Source organism: Tursiops truncatus, chromosome 11 (assembly GCF_011762595.2).
Source record: "Tursiops truncatus isolate mTurTru1 chromosome 11, mTurTru1.mat.Y, whole genome shotgun sequence".
Taxonomy (NCBI): Eukaryota; Metazoa; Chordata; class Mammalia; order Artiodactyla; family Delphinidae; genus Tursiops; species Tursiops truncatus.
In genome coordinates this window covers 5,100,509-5,116,953 of record NC_047044.1, presented here as the reverse complement: position 1 = coordinate 5,116,953, position 16,445 = coordinate 5,100,509, and the positions used below count along the sequence as shown (strand labels likewise).

The 16,445-nt window shown below is 58.7% G+C and overlaps 1 protein-coding gene across 3 annotated transcripts in view; it reads right to left on the bottom strand.

The window, feature by feature from the left end:
* The window catches only part of SHISAL1 (shisa like 1), an 81,725-nt gene that overhangs the window by 48,697 nt on the left and 16,583 nt on the right, over positions 1 to 16,445 (bottom strand). For all 3 annotated transcript variants that reach the window (XR_012324147.1, XM_073788092.1, XM_073788091.1), the window contains exons 2-3: positions 4,686 to 4,781; positions 899 to 1,112 (exon numbers count right to left, since the gene is read on the bottom strand). Coding sequence is in view for 2 of the 3 variants with exons in the window: in XM_073788092.1 (XP_073644193.1) it covers positions 899 to 1,112; positions 4,686 to 4,749 (278 nt within the window). In the remaining variant the exon portion in view is untranslated. The remainder of the gene's footprint in view (positions 1 to 898; positions 1,113 to 4,685; positions 4,782 to 16,445) is intronic.

The following is a 16,445-nucleotide window of genomic DNA, read 5'->3' as shown; positions in this document are numbered from 1 at the left end:
AAAACATAAAAGACGTAAAAGACAACACGAGGGGATTTTTAACAATCTCACAGTAGTGAAAGACTTCCTCTGTATGATACAAACCCCACCAGACGTAAAAGAAAAAAAATGGGTACAATTTGATTACATAACAATTAAAAATTAAGCATGAGGAAAAAAGCATCACAAATTCAAAGACACTGAGAAAATATTTGCAATGCATCCTATTTCCTTCATATGTAAAGAGTTCCTGTGAATAAATAAGAAAAAGGCCAAACATTCAATAGGAAATGGCAGAGGACATAAACAGTTAGCTCACAGCAAAAGAAATACAAGTGACTCTCAAGCATGTGAAATATGCTCAGTTTCACTCATAGTAAGAGAAATCAGTGGATGCTATTTCGATCCTATGTGCCTTTACTTAGCATATTCTCACTGCTTTTCTACCAGCAAATTCCTCCTCCTTCTTTACACTCATATCCCCTCCATCAGGGCCCTGATCTCATGCGTTTTAATCACCTTAGGGAAAGGGGCTGCATGGGATTAGTCTCTGGGTCAGGAATGTCAACAAATACGTGTTGAACAAATAATGAATGAAAAAGGAACTCAGGCCCCGTGGATTCCAGGTCCAAGCACCTTTCATGCCTGAAAGTCTTCCACATCCTTGACCTCATTTAACTACCGCAGCAGCCCTGAGAGGCAGGTATCACATGCCCATTTCTCAGATAAGAAGGCTAAGTCCAGAGGGCAGAACAGGTCAGAAAACCTGTCACCTGAAGACTTTCCCAGACTCCTTCCAGGTCCACGCATCCTTGCACTGGTTGCCCAAAAGCTGGCCTGGAGGCTGGGGTGTTTTGGCGGCACCCGGACTTGACTGGGGCCCAAGGCAGTGGGGCTGTGGCCCCAGCGCAGTACTTACTTGTGCATGTAGCCCTCGGAGCCGGTCGTGAGGTTTGCCTGCATCACCGCCTGGAACTCTGTCTCATTGCAGCAGTATTTGAAAACCGTGTTGTTATGGTGACAGCAGAGGATGAAGGTTTTGTTGTCCGAGAGCCGGGGGCAGTGGAAGCCAAAGTGATAGCGGCCTTTGTGGTCCGTGTATGGCTCACAGACACGGAAATGCGCGGACAAGACTGGAAAAGACAGTCACCAGGCTTGGTGGGGTCCCTCCTCAGGCCCAGCTGGCCCGAGACCCCCACCAGTGCATGAGGACCACGGGCAGAGCCTGGTTGGCCTATTCTAGGGTTGTGCCCACCTCTTCCTTTGCCAGGAAGGCTTTGTGGCCCAGTGTGAGCCACCCCTCTGCCAGGAGGACTGCTCTGGCTCCTGTCACCTCCCAGGCCCCCCTCGGCTACCATCCTGCTTCTACCGTGCTGCTCAGACTGGGAGTTTCTTGCAGGCAGGGCTGATCTTAGACCTCACGTGGATCCCCTCCAAGGGCTCTGCACACAGCTGGCACTCAATTAGGAAGCAACACTAACTGAGCACTTACTATGTGCTTTGCAGGCTCTAGCAGATTTAATCCACTTGGCCATCCCAGCAGGCAGGTCTGGGATCCCACTTTACAGAGGGAGGAACCCGAGGCTCAGAGGTGTACAGTGACCTACCTGAGCCAGTTAGAGGTGGTGGAGCAGGAATCCAACCCAGGCCTACCTGGATCCAAGGTCCAGGAGCCTCTGCACTCCTCCATCACTGTGCGGACTGATGGTGGACTCACCAACAAGTCCAGGCTGGCCTGGGTGGTGAGTGGCATGGGTGCAAGAACCAGGTCCCACTTGTAGAGAAAGCGGTGTCCCCTCGTATCTCGGTTTCTACTAAACTGATGCCCTATACCCGGAGGTCCCCAAGGGCCCACCTTGGTGGCCCCAGCTCATGGCGACCAAGCTGCCCTGGCCTTGGACCCTCATTCTCCTGGCTCAAGGCCAGAGGGCCCCTATTCAGCCACTGATGACGCTGAAAACCCAGGACAGTATTTACTAGTTGTGCTGCTGATGATAAAGACGAGTGAAAGCCTGAACAAACATAACAATGGAAAGCAACTTGGAGCCCGCTGTCTCTAGCTTAATTAGTGTCTTCATGAAAGGGACTGCTGTATCTAATTTGTATCGCTCAAAAGGGGCTTCCAAGGCTGAATACATTTCTCCAACCACCAAGGCTCTAGTTCTGCAGAAGCGCCTCAGTTAATTGAGAGCTCTGTCTCTGCTGAGAGGTTATTAGACTCCAGCCCACACAGCTCCCAGCGCCAGGGGCTGCCGAGGGGATCGCAGCTGGGCTGCGCTGGCCGGTGGGCGGGTGGGCCTCATGTGCTGGAGCGCCGAGGCTGGCTTGGGTGGCTTCGTGAAATCCTGGGCCCCTTCCCCAAAGTACAGCACCCTCTTTCGTGGGGACGGGTAGGATCACTGCGGGAAAAGGGTCTCAGCCTTTCAGGCGTCAGGGGAGCTCTCAGCCTCGACCCTGGGAAACAGAAGACCCTCTTATGGATGCCGTGGTCACTAAGGAAGCCCCAGGGGGATGCACCGTCTCATTTGATCTCATGTATTCCCATTGTACAGAGGAGAAAACTAAGGTTGAGAGCACCAGTCTCAAAGTGTGGTCCCTGACCTGCTGCGTCTGCTTCCCCAGGGGACGTGTCACAGATGCAGTTTCTCAAGCCCCACAGCAGACGTTCTGAATCAGAAACTCTGGGGGTGGGGGGCGCAGGCTGAGTCTTAGAAAGCCCTGCAGGGTATGCCAATAGACTTGGTTTGGGACCCACTGGCCTGGAGGCACAACGTACCAGAGGCTAAAGGTGAGAGGCAGAGGCAGGAAGTGAATTCCAGCCACTGACCAGCCCCCGTCCAGATTGATGAGAAAGCCCTGATTTTGGGGGGGGGGGGGTGGTCAGCTCACACTCCCTTGCAGGAGGCTCGATGTGTCAGCAACACCCAGTGGCTGGTCAAGAAGACAAGCTGGGGCCCTGAGGCCACAGGACCCAGGGAGGAAAGGAGCAGAGTGGTGGGGGGAGCCTTTGAGCTGGGCTTCAGAGGAGCCAGATGCACAGAGATGGAAGTGGGAGGGAGGCCCAGCCAGGGAAGGGATGAGGAGAAGTCCCCAGTGGCTCACCCCGGCCACCCCTGGACAGCCGGTACCATCTGCTTTGACCATGTGCGAAGACAAGGCCACTGCTGCTTCCTGAGGAAGAACGTGTCGGAGCCCGAGGAGTCCTGGCCCGGAGCCAGGACAGCTGGTCTGAATCCTGGAGCGCACAGGATCACCTGGGCCATCACAGCCTCTCTGTGCCTCGTTGCCCTCAAGGATGGAAGACCAGTGGGCTCCCGGGGGCTGGGGGCTCCGAGAAGCATTTATGAACAGCGAAGCGCAGGGCCCGCTTGGAGCAGGGAGGGTGTAAGCGAAAGAGTGGACGATAAAGGACAGCACTTCCGGCCTCCAGGCACGGGTGCACCGTGGCTCTGGGGCTGTGCCTGGGGCCCGAGGGCAGGGGGATGGTCGTTAGGAGGCCAGTGTGTCCTGAGTCACCAGGAAAACCGGCCCACGTGGAGAGGGAACACCGGGGGGAGAGCCACTCTTGGGTCCCGGGGTCTTGGCGTCCAAGATAGGACCCCGATCACCCCCTCCACACACACACACACACACACCTGCGAGGCTCAGGGTCTGCGTGGCCATCATTTAACAGCCAGGTGACAGTGTCCGCTGATCATGTGACCTCAGGCAGGTCTCCTTCCTGGTCTGACCCTCAGGTTCCTCATTTGTAAATGGGTGGGGAGCTCCTCTCTCCCAGGGGACAAGATGACCTACTGCATGAGAAAGCAGCGGGGAAGGAGTTCTGTGCACAGGGGCCCCCAGACCCATGGCCTTGGCCTGGCTTTTTCTCTGCCATCCCAGGGCCCTTCATGGCCTCCTCCTGAACCACGACCCCCAGCAAAGGGGCAAAAGGGGCCCAAAGGTGCAGGCTGGTGTCCACAGCCCCGCCAGAGCAGGAGGGCGCGAGGGCATAGGTGCACACACGCACGAGAGAGACAGAGACAGGGACAGAGACACAGAGATACAGAGAGAGAGACAGAGAGAGAGACACAGCGAGAGCAGGCACGTCGCTGAGACCAGGGCTCGCGCGGGGCCAGCCCTGCTGGCAGGAGGCAGGGTGCACTTCTCCAGTCGGCCAGCTTCGCTTTGGAGCAGCCGAAGGACTTGGTTCATGTTCATCTTTGCGAACAGGAGCGTGAAAGCCCCCCTGCTGGGATCAGGGGGCCCGCCTAGGGGACTGGTAGGCTGCTGGGAGACGGGGCCCCAGCACCACTCTGTCTGGGTTGGAATCCAGCCCCTACACTAGCTGTGTTGCCTCTGGCTGTCAGTTCCCTCTCCAAGCCTCAGTTTCCTCCTCTGGACAATGGGATGACTACGACACCGCCTGACTTTGACTTGCTGGGGTCAGGGAGAATTCACTGCACATAAGGGCTTCTCCCAGGACTTACCGGCAGCCACCGTTAACCCCACAGTGTCCGCGAGAATCTTCCAGCTGAGCTCCCCGAGGCAGGCACGTGGGGCACATCACACAGTAGGTTCTCACCAAACATGAGCCCCTCACGAGGCTGATGCCACTAGGGCAGGCAGCCCCTCAGCACCCAGAAGCCCGGCTGAGCTAGAGCCCTGACACCAGGAAGGGACCACCTCCCCCTCCCGCCCCCCGCCAAGCATCGCGGAGGCTCTACCTGCGGAAATCAGCAACGAGAGGACGGCGAGCACGTTCAAGGGCTGCTGGCCACAACTGGTCATCGTTTGGCTTGCATCGATTCGTCGAGCGCTGCCTGTCGAACGAGAGCCGGGAGAGGCCAGGTGTGGGCTGTTTTGTCTGCGGTGCAGACACTGGCTTTGCTGCCCATGGCAGGGCCGGACGGGCACGGGCAGGGAAGCAGGTCTGCCGGGAGCAGGGGCCGGGCCGCAGATGATGGAAACTCCGCCATCCAATTTCCTTTCCGGGATGAATGACCTTCCCCCACCAGTCAGCTGTCATCTCCCTTTCTTTTCACGGCAAAATGAGACTTAATCAAAGGAGGACGGATGGCTCAGGTGGTGGAAATAACCAGCGGGCTGAGGCCGGTGGGCACGGGAATGAGAACGGCGGTGAGAGAGGGGATTAGAGGCGAGCTCATGAACCTGCAGGGGGCTGGCGGGACCCACGTCTCCCTGCTGTGTCGCTAACGGTGACTTCCATTAACCCCACCCCACCCCCACCAGCATGCATCCAGCTGGCACCTTCCAGGAATTAGGGACACGGCAGTGAACTAAACAGACTCGAGATGGAACTCAATAGAAGCTGTCCCTGCCCTGGCTTGCATTCTAGTGACCAGGGCTGACAGCTCACAGATGAGTAGTTCAGAGGCTATGAGGTCCCTGGGGTTGCACCCCAAAGACTGAAGGCAGAGACTCAAGCAGATACTTGTACACCCACGTCCATAGCAGCACGATTCACGATCGCAAAAGGAAGAGACGACACGAATGTCCATGGACGGATGACGGACAAACACTACGTGGCACGTACTACAGTGGAACATGACTCCGCCTTCAAAAGAAAGGAAATTCTCACAGGCAGCAGCACAGATGAGCCTTGAGGACATTACGCTCCGTGAAATAAGCCAGACACGAAAAGACAAACACTGTGTGATCCTACTCCTCCGAGGTCCCTAACGCAGTCGAGTCCATAGAGACAGGAAGTAGGATGGGGGGTGCCCGGGTCTGGGGGAGGGGGAGTGGGAGTGAGTGTTTCATGGGGACAGAGTCTCAGTGTGGAAAGATGACAAAGTTCTGGAGATGGATGGTGGTGATCGGAAGAAGCGTTGCATACTGAGGGAGCAGCAGGTGCAAAGGCCCTGAGGTGGGAGCAGCAGGGAGGCCAGTGGAGGATGAGGGGAGGGGTGGGTAGCAACAGGCCGCCTAAGGCAGGGCCTTGGCCCTCAGTGGCCACTTTCTATCAGGTTGTTGAAACCTCAGGACAAACCTGAGGGACAGGTTCCCTCACTATCATCACCATCCCCACACGCCGCCCCCGGGCTCTGGGAATGGAGGCTGCAGAGGAGGACCAAGTGTCCTCTGCGTGGCCTGCTAGAGCCCCACCAGGGTTGTAGCTGCATGTGGCTGGGGAGCAATTTGCTGAGCACCTACTATGTGCCAGGCTCCAGGCCAAACAAGGTCCTGCACACTACCCTCTACCCTCACGGCACCCCTGACCAGGGAGAGCTCCGGGACCCCAGCTTGGGTCCAAGGCAGCTCCGAATCCTGCTGACTAGTGGGCAGGCAGGGCAGGAAGCCAAGGGGGCAACCCAGAGGCCAGAGCTTCGGACTGAGGAGACAGTGCCAGATTCACGGCCAAACACAGGCTGCTCACAGCCAGGCCCTGCCCCTGCTCTGGGGCCTGGGGCTTCGCACCTGCAGCACGGGCGGCACGGAGGCACCCAGGGTGTCAGTGCTGCTTGGAAGGTTGGTGAGCCGGAATAAGAAAAGGGGGTGGCAGGGCTGTTGGACGAAGCCTGAACGCCTTACTACGACGCTTACTCGTGGTGATGTTGGTGTCGGTCCCTGCCAGTCCCTGGGGGGACCCGCCCACCTCTCTGAAGGCCTCTCTGCTCCCCCAGGAGCAGCCCTGCCCCCAAGGGCTGTGAGCTTCTTAATCGCTCTGAGCCTGGGCCTCCTCCCTGCCTCCCTCAGGGCCCTCCTGGGAGGATGAAGGAGATTAAAGCATTTGAAAGGGCTTAGGAAAGGGTTTCATACTGGGGAAACCTAAAGATCAGTCCTGGAAAATGCACTGTGGGGGTGGGGAGTGACAGCTCCTCTGAGATGAGTCCTCCCTGCCATGTGGCCCCATTCCGCAGATGGGGAAGCCGAGGGCCAAGACGGGTGTCCAGATTCCAAGCCCTTCTAGCCCCTGAAAGGTGGCTTTCACTTTTCACTTTTTAAGCCGGGGCTCCAGTCTGAGAGCTGGTGGGTTCATGGAACAAATGCTTGGGTGGGGGTGGAGGTCCACCTCCGCCGGTGCCCAGCCCTCCTTCCTGCTGCTCCCACTCCCTACAAAGTCCTGCGTATACTGAGGGGGGCTATCACTCACACCTGGGGTGCCCTCCTCTCTTTCCTGTGAGTCCAAATCCTGCACCACCTTAGAAGCTGTTACAATGCCACCTCCTCCAGGAAGCCTGCCTCGATTCCATCAGCTTGAAGAAGTTTGTCTCTCCATTGAGGCGTATCATATTCTATCTCTTCTCTCCTTAATGTGTTAATTCATTTATTCATTCATGTATTCTCTCAACATCCACTTGCTGACCCCCACTTATCCGCTTGCTGACACCTGGAAAGGGACTGGGCCGGGTTCTAGGAACTCAGGGTGTCCTGGGTGAGGGCGCCCAGCAGCTCTACCTTATGGAACTGGTCCTCATGCCCTCCTCTCTCCGACTGTGAGAGTCCTGGGCCAGGGCCTGGCCAACTGGGGGTCACACAGACTGGGTGAGACTCCCAGCACGACTGGCACCGGCCTCAAGCCCTTGGCCCGTTGGGGGCGCTGAAGCAACAGGGCCTGTTGTGGATGTGTGGGTCCCGCACAGCACAGGTGTACCCCGTCACAGTGATGCACTGTGACTCGTCTGTCCCCTGTCCAGCAGGGTCCTCCCTGCGATCTGCTCAGTCCCCTCTGCCTGGCCGTGCGCCCTCCGCCCTGCCTGGTCACCCACGGCTGCCTCAGGATGAGTCAACGGGTGACAAAAGCCACAGCCCTGTTGGTGGGACAAAGGTGGAGGTGGGGGCTGCCCCACCTCCTCAGACCCCCGGGGAAGCTTAGGTGCTGGCACTGAAGGCTGAACCCGTGGTGGAAAGAAAACCCCACCATATGTCACTGGGAAGTTACATAAAAATTCCATTTCTAATGACCGAAGACAGGAAAGCTATAAGCCAGCATCTCTATTCCTGGCTCGGTGGGAGAGCTGCTTTGGAAACTCCGCGGCTGCCATCCCTGTGAGGTTTCCATGAGAGGGCCAGCTTCTGAGGGCACACCACCAACAGCCCCCATATTCACCTTAGCCCCCCTGTGGGGTCCGCAGAGGGGGACCTGGGCGTGTCACGCTGTCAGGTGCCACCACCTGGGACCCTCCCCCACTGGTGACATTTGGGGGAAGCCCCTCCAGCAGAGGTAGGAGCTGGGGCTGAAAGAGTGAGCATCCCTCATCCTGCCCCCTGGGCCCAGCCCTGGTTCTGCGGTCTGCGGCCGTGGGGCTGCACCCTGGGACTGGCTTAGACCAGCCGGGCTCTTCACAGGTGCCGGACGCTGGCTTTTCACCATGTTATCTCAGATAGTCCCCGACAGCCTGATGAGGCAGATATCAAACTCCCATCTGGTAAAGTAGGACACTGAGGCTCAGAGAGGTGAAGTGACTTGCCCAAGGTCACACAGCCACTCAGTGTCTCAGACAGGAAGCAAGCCCAGCCTCGAAACTCACTCTCCCTCCTGGCACTATAGGAGTTTCCAGAGCCTCCGGAGCCCCCGACCCTCGCTCCTCAGAAAACACATTTACCACAGACAGATTCGATTTATTGACCCGGGTTCTATTTCTTTGAACACTGGTAAACCACCCACAATGGTAGCTGGTGGCCAATGATAAATCTCAAATAACAGGGGGAACATTCTGGATGAGCAGGACCCCCCAGGCTGACTGCCTCTAGAACCACAAGTCAAGCACGCATCTCTGCATCCACTCCTTGGGTCAGCCGGGGACTGCTGTTCCCAGATCTGAGGATTATTTTTAAACACCGAATTTGGCGAGGCCTGAGTGGAGAGGATGGAGGGCATGTGAAGAGAAACAGAGCCGGCGAAGATGAATTAAACCCCACTGGCAACAACAGCAGATCTGTTCTCCATCAGCCGGACTAGGCAGGGCTCGGGAGGGAGGGAGGGGAGGCGGGCCCTTGATGTGGGGCAGGGGGCACTGCCACGGACCCCCCAGGACCCCCCAGGCCTGGCGGCCCCCGGCTCAATGCCTGGAGGTTCCTCATCCTCTCTCGGCTTACCCAGACCCCTGCTTAGCCCACCATGACCTTCCCTGGGCGTGGCCAAGAGCACCCCCTCTTGCCTGGACCAGGTCGAGGGCCGGGTGGCCTGGAGGGTGGGCCTTGGGTTTGGGCCACACTGCCTGGCTCCACCTTTTGTAGCCACACCCTGTGTGACCTGGGACAAGTGTCCTCAGTCTCCTCGGCCCTAAAAGGGGGATGAAAATAGCATCTAATTCACAGAGTCCTTGTGATGATTGAATGAAGCAATGCATCAAAGTGCTTGGAATGGGGCTGGAGCTCAAAATACCCGTGGGGACTGCTGCTTGCCGCTAGATACCTCTGCCCCAGCCTCGCCCACCAATCCAGGTCCTACTGACTTCCTGAAATGCCCATCTGACCACCCAGCCACCTCCTTAGGGGTCCTGGCAGCTCCAGGTTCAAGTCCATGCTCACTTCCCAGGCCCCAGGTGGTCTGGCTTGCTGCCCCCTCTGTCTCTCTCTACTCCTCAAGGTTCAGCCCTCCAGGATGTGCCTCTCCTCTGGGCCTTTGCACACGCTGTCCCCACACTGGGGACACCCTTCCCCTGTCTTGCAGGCGGGCAGCCTGGACCCAGCTTTTGAGGTTCAGCTGCGGCGCCCGTCTCTCAGCAAAGCTTTTCTCCCTCTGATTCTCTCACTCCCCTGGGTGGGCTCCCGAGGCTGGCAGGGGCGGGACCATGCTGCCTGATTAGTTTGTGTCCCAGCTTGAGAGCAAATGGGTTAGAGAAAACGGGTGGCAGGCGGGGGCGTTGAGAACCCAGACCCCTGCCGTAGGGGCCTGACCTCTTTAGACCCGGCCACCTGAGCCCCGCATGTCCCAGCAGCAAGAACAAAGAAGGGCACGTGACTAGTTACACACCTGTCACCCAGACACATCCCACCTTGCCCCACCCCTGCAGGGGTGCAGATCTGCAGTCAGCCCCATGGCGGGCGGGCTGAGGATGGGTCCCGACCCAGCCTCCTGGGCATTGGGTGCTGGTGGTAGAGCACAGGAGTCGGGCCCTTTGCTCGGGCTGGCCCTTCCCCGGGCATTTCTTCCTCCAACTCAGATGTCCAGATCAGACCTACCATGAGGTCCGGCTCAAATGCCACCTGGTCCATGAAGCTGCCCCGGCTACTTGTCCTCCCCACCCCCAACGTCCAGGGAGTGGGTCTTCTTCTGCACGCCCATCGGTGAATGCCTAACGGGCCTCTGCAGGGGGCCAGACCCAGCGCTGGGTGGCGGTCGGATTCAGCCACGAACGAGATGGACCAGGTCTGGTCGCCATGGGACGACGGCCTGGGGGCAACAGTCAGGAAGCCACTGATTCCATGATGAATTAGTAATTAAGCTTGGGCATTCTTCTTCTTATTAATAGTAGTATGAGCATTATGAATTAGTAATTAAACAAGGATAGAGCCCTTTGGGGCCTCACAAACAGTCCTGTGGGCAGAGCAGGTGCCCGATAGACAGGTATTGGAAATAACCCTGGAGACAGCCACTGGGCGCCCACCCTGGGCCGGGAGGCCTGCAGAGCGCTTGACTATGATGCGCTCACTGACTTCTTGACACCCTTAGGCTGTACCACCGCCCTCCCCGGGGTGTGGGTGGAGGGACGGGCAGGCTAGAGCCAGGATGCCAAGCCCGCACTTTGCTCCTGTGCCCTGTCTCCATGGGCAGATGGGCGTGTTCACTCACCAGGCAGCACACGCCTGCACACATACGTCTGCAACAACACGCGCGTGCACATGCATGCACAACCCCCTGCTGCCCACACATACATGTGACGGGCACACACGTTATCCGCGGCGACCTTATCCTCCAGCAAGTCCCCAAGTTTCCAGGGCCTTTCTTTGGCGATGCAGACCTATTCCTGAGTTTGTGAACTTTTATTTTTAGGGCAACACACACTTGGAGGTTATGAAATCTCAGTCTGAAACGTGAATTCCACGAATAGACACCGGTGTGAAGCAGGATCAAAGTGTGTCCTCCTGACCCCTGGGGCCTGCGGAGGGAGTGGCGGGCGGGTGGGGAAGCAGGAAACAAGAGGGAACCGGGCCAGACCGCGACAGGTTTGCCTGCAGCCCGGCTTTGGGCTGCATGGCCAGCAGGGCACGGCCACCGTGAAGCGCACCCCAGCTGGGGCCCAGCCTGTGTCGGTCAGCCCCTTTCCCTTCCCACATCTTCTCAACCTCACGCCGGCCCTGAGGTCCACGCTGCTCCCATCTCGGTGGCCTGCACCCCACCCCATGAATCAGTCAAGCACATGGGGCCCCCCCTACACTTCTGTCCCCGAAACCTACCCTCACCTTGGAGCCAGAGAGCTGCCTTTCAAAATGCAGATCCCATCGCATCACTCCTTGATTAAAACCCTCCGAGGGCACGGGGTGGGGGGATGGGCAGGGGGAAGGCCAGACTCCTGCCAGGGTCCTGGCACCTCCCCGGCCAGGGAGGCCCACCCTCCAGCCACACTGGCCATCCTGCAGCCCCTTCACCATGCCCCACACCCCACCCTGTGGCTTCCCTTCACCCGGTAGATTCAGATGAATCCCCCAGTGCCTGTGTCCTCCCAGAGGCGTCCCCTGGCCCCAACACGAGGTCGGGGACCCTGCCGTGCGTGCTCACGGCCTGTCCGCCTCTCCTTCACACACAGATAGTGGTTTATAGTCGCACGCCTGCACAGTGGCTCTCTCTGAGCTGCGTCTCCCGCTCCCCTAGACTGTAAGCTGGACAAGCGCTGTGACCCAGGACCGGCGGCATAATTTGCAGGACCCGGTGCAAAATGAAAAATGCAGAGAACCATTTTTGTTCAAAAATCAATAAGCATTTCTAGACAGCGACGGCGGAGCAGGAAACCAAGCACGGGCCCTTCTGAGCGTGGCTCGCACGCCGCGAAGCAGGCCTGGCTGACTCGCTTTTGGATTCTCACAATGCAGCATGGGCCCTGGCACACAGTAGGCACTTTATAAACACGTGTTGGCTTGGTTGAGCGAGTGCAGGCTTTACCATCTCCATTTTTCAGATTAAAAAAATCGCAGCTCAGAGAGTCTAAGTGATTGGCTTAGAACTGGAGGCTGGCAGGGCTGGGACTTGAACTCAGGTGTGTCTGACTCCAAGCAGGGGCTCAAAGTGGGTGCTGGGGTGATGGCACAGGTTTTGGAGTCAGTCTCCCCCGGCCTGGAATCTGAGCCCTGCTGCTAAGTAGCTGAGTATTCTAGGCAAGTTATTTCACTGGCCTCAGCTTACTCGTCTGTAAAATGGGAACCATGACCCCCACCCCTTGCTGGGGTCCTAAAGAAAGGTGAAAAGGTCCAGGAGCGCTAGCGGGGCACCCGGCACATCGAGCAAGTGCTCCGTAAATGGCTCTTATCTGGTGTTGCCCACTGTTGTTTCCAAAGCCGGTGGTTTAGGTCCCTGGGAAGTTGCTGCGCAGAGGAAAGTGTGTTTGAACTCTTCCCTTCATGAAGGGCTTATGCCGTTAGTTAGCACCGACTTCCTCCTGCCCCGCCTGCTTGTTCATTGCTTCCCTGCAGGGCACAAGGCCTTCTGTGTCTCTATCACCCACAGAGGATGCTTTTCACACAGTAGGTGCTGCTGTTCAAAGAGTGGGAACTGTGTCAACACTCATTGGCCTGGATGCGGGGTCCACTTTACTGCAAAGAGCAAACATTCTGATGGGAACAGCAGAGATGCAGGCAGAGGCCCGAGTGCAACTCGCACTGAGACGGGGTGTCAACTTTCACTGCCAACACCACGAGGGAACCTGGGCGTCAGCCTGTGGTGGATGCCACTCCTCTAAGCCAGGAAACCCCAACTCCGGAGTCCAGGGGAGCCCAGGTGGGACAGCGCAGGGCCCTGGATCTACACCCCTTGACCCCCACCCAATGTCCCCCGCTCCATGGGGCTACTGTAGGGTCAACTCAGGAGGGGAGAGGTGAGCTCTGCAAAGTGCGGTGTGGGGTGTCGGTGTGGGTGTGACCACGGGATGGCGTGCAGGTCACCACCAACTTGGAAACCACTCCTGCCCCCCAAGTCCCTCCTTCAAGAGGACATGCTAGTTGATTCCCAAAAGGGCTCTCCTTCCTCAGCGACATCTCCACCCCAACCTCTGCCAACTGGGCTCTGGGTTCAAGTTCCAAACCTGGCTTGTTTCCATCATCCCTTCTTGGGAATCTCACCGGGTCCTCCGTGCATGTCTCTTTCCTGAATGTTTGAGGTAGGCACTGCTGCTCTCCCGTTTCACAGGTGAGGAAACCGAGGCCCAGGGAGGGAAGAGATCTGCCCGAGGGCACGCAGCTAAGAGAGGCTGGGCTGGAAACTCCAGTCCTGCTGAAGGCCCGGACGCTCTGCTCCCTGCTCAGAGCCACACCAGATCACCAGGCGCATGGCTCCCCCAGTTAAGGGGAGGGCTTAGCTGAGAGCTCGTGAGGCCCTCTGCCCCTATGTGTTCTCCCGAATTATTTGGCTACACCATTCAGATAAAACAACCCCTGGAAATCCCAGCGGCATTTTCTTCCTACTGGAGAAGCATGAAAATATCACATGAAGAATGGATCACTTGAAGTGTCAGGGCAGGAAGAGGAAAGACAGGCCCACAGACTGTCGGAGGGCAGCGCTGGATTTCTCTCCCCACTCTGGGAGCCTCTATTCCAGCCTCCCTCCGTGGGAGGGGGCTCTGGCCCCAGGAACCTTCCCTCACTGGGGAGAACAGAAACCAAAGGCCAGCCTCAGTTTCCCATCTGTAAGTGGGGATAACACTCCCCCCTTGAAGGCGTGTTGGGAGGGGCAGTGGAGGTGATGGAGGCATTCATTCATTCATTCCCTGCCGAGTGTGATGTTGGGCAGCCCTGAGCTAAGGACTGCAGACACAGTGGTGGGCTAAACAGACCCCTCCTGCCCCTGTGGAGCCAACCACACGTGGCGACTCCAGGCACCCGAGCACAGAAGAGGGCCCTGACCTGGTCTGGGTCGTGGGTGTCCCCAGGGAACACGAGATCTGACAGGTCAGATCTCAGGCAGGCTCAGCTGGACCAGGCGAGGCGGGCCTGGGGAGGGAGCGCGCCAGCAGTGAGGCCAGCAGGTGCAAAGGCCAAGGGGTGGGGCCGAGCTCAGGGAGGGCAAGGGAAGGAGGCGCGGCCAGCAGGCAGTGGGCGCTGCTGGCACGGGGTGGGTGCTGATGGTCTCTTTGGCGCCCACCCCCACCGGTCATGAGGGCCACCAGAAACCGGCAGCTTGGCCCTCTCAGGTGAGGAAGGGGCGGGGAGCAGAGCCGAGGACAAGTAGAGACCTTTGAGCACCTACTGCGCACCAGGACAGCTGTGCAGTCTCACGCCCGAACCTGCCGGGGCAGGGGAGGAGGGAGGCGCTGGCCCGTGCTCACACGGGGGCCAGCCATGACCCTCAGGGCGTCCTCTGCCTGGCCACGCCGGGCCAGCCGGCTGGGTATGCGCACAGGAAGAGACCTTCGGGGCAGCTGGGTGCAAAGGGGAGGTGGGAAAGGGCACCAGGTCACCAGGGCAGGGCCCCAAGGGCAGCTGACTTCGGGAAAGAGCTTGAAGGGAGAATGGAGTGGGGGTGAGGGAGGAGGCTGGAGGTGGTCCAGGTCGGACCCTAACGCCTCCCCCGCACTCCCTGTTTTCCCTCCCATCCCAGCTTCCTTGCTAGACCACAGAGCACGGAGCTTGTCGGAGCCGTTGCCCCTCTATTCACCCACCCTGTGTGCTCAGCTCCTGATACAAAGACACTAAGGCACAGAGATGGTCGGCAACTTGCCCGAGATCACACAGCCTGCAGGCAGAGGAGCCGGAACTTGAGCAGGTGGTCCGGGGCCAGCATCTGCGCTCCTTACACAGGGCTCCCAGCCTCTGTGCCCAGAGCCTGCTCTACCCACACCTGCCCGTCACAGCCTCCCCTGGGGCCCCTCACATCCTTCTGGGACTGAGGGTCACTTTTTGGCCCCGCCTGGCTCCTTCCCCAGGCTGTGCGCTCGTCCAGGGCAGGGACCCGGGCTCGCGGCTGGGCTCAGTGAGGGTGAGCCCCTCACCCTTATTGCTCCCGAAGGAAGTCGTGCCTCTGCACGCCGTGGATCTGGGAACATCCTGATCTGCCCAGCTCTGGATGGCAGAGACCAGAAACCCTGTCCCTTCCACTCCCCACCACGATCAACCCTGCACCCCAGTAAAATGAGAGTGACTCAGTCGGGCCTTGTATCGGCAAAGGAGCACGGCTGCCGGACTGTGTGGACAGGAACTCAGCTGGTTCTTCCGGGGCCACGAGGAGGCTAGCAGCTGGAGAGAGCCTCAGGCCTACGCCACCGATGGGGACCCAGCTCAAGCCCGAGGCCTGGGGCTGCCACCTGGGGACTGTCCCCGGGGCCAGGCTCAGGTCCCCCTGCCTTGGTGTCTTCACAGCGCCTCACCAAAAGTCCCATTTTACAGGTGAGCAAACTGAGGCTGTTCTCTGGGAGGTCTCACAGCTCGGAAGCGGCTGAGCTGGGGTTGCAGGGGCGCATCTGGGCTAACACTTCACAGGATGAGAGACCATGCGTGTGGATTCCCCCCGAGGCCCTCAACATCCGTCCTTGGTCAGATGCGGGTCAGTGATGCCACCGCTGGAGACCGTCCTCCATCCCGGGCACTGCCCAGGTGAAGTGCGTTCGTGAGTGCGTTCAGCCCCCTGCCCTCTGAGGAAGGAAACCGAGGCACACGGAGAGGGTGTTGTCCACCTGCCTCCGAAGCTGGGCTGCCTTCCTGGCTGCCCCCTCCCACGCACCCCCCGCCCATCTCCAGCCGGCAGCAGAAGACCTGTCCACCACGGAGGGCTGTCCGCTCCAGCTGCTGTTGGCAACACACCATGTGACCATCTGGACACAGTCAAAGGGCCCTAGGCCTCTACAGCCAGGTCTCCCCTGCCCCCAGGCACTGCCCCGCCCACCACCATCTCCACACTCAGGGCCCCCTGTGCCCCCACAGCTGGCATTTCTGTCTTGGCCAGTGCCACGGTGGCATTTAAAGCCAGGCCACAAAGGAGGCTGGCTCCTCCTCCTTCCCTCCCATCGCTGGATCCTGCCTTGGGCCAGACATAAACCTCTTTTCTCATCCCCTGAAGTCACAGGTGCTCTGCTTACGGCAGACAGAGTGCCAGGTCCAGACAGGCCTGGGTGCCCCTTATCTAGCCACCATCCAGGTGGACAGTGGCAGCCCAGGGTGACTGGGGCTGTGATGGGGAAACCAGGGCGCCATGATGGCCCAGGAGAAGTGCCCAACCGTCTGGTGGGATGGGGGGATGGGGATTTAGTTAATCCTCACGCGATCAGGAGGTGCTGTGATTATCCTCAATTTACAAATGAGGAAACTGAGGCACGGAGAGTTTAAGTAACTTGCCCTGGGTCACCCAGCTAGCTGTGGTAAAGCTGGGATTCAAC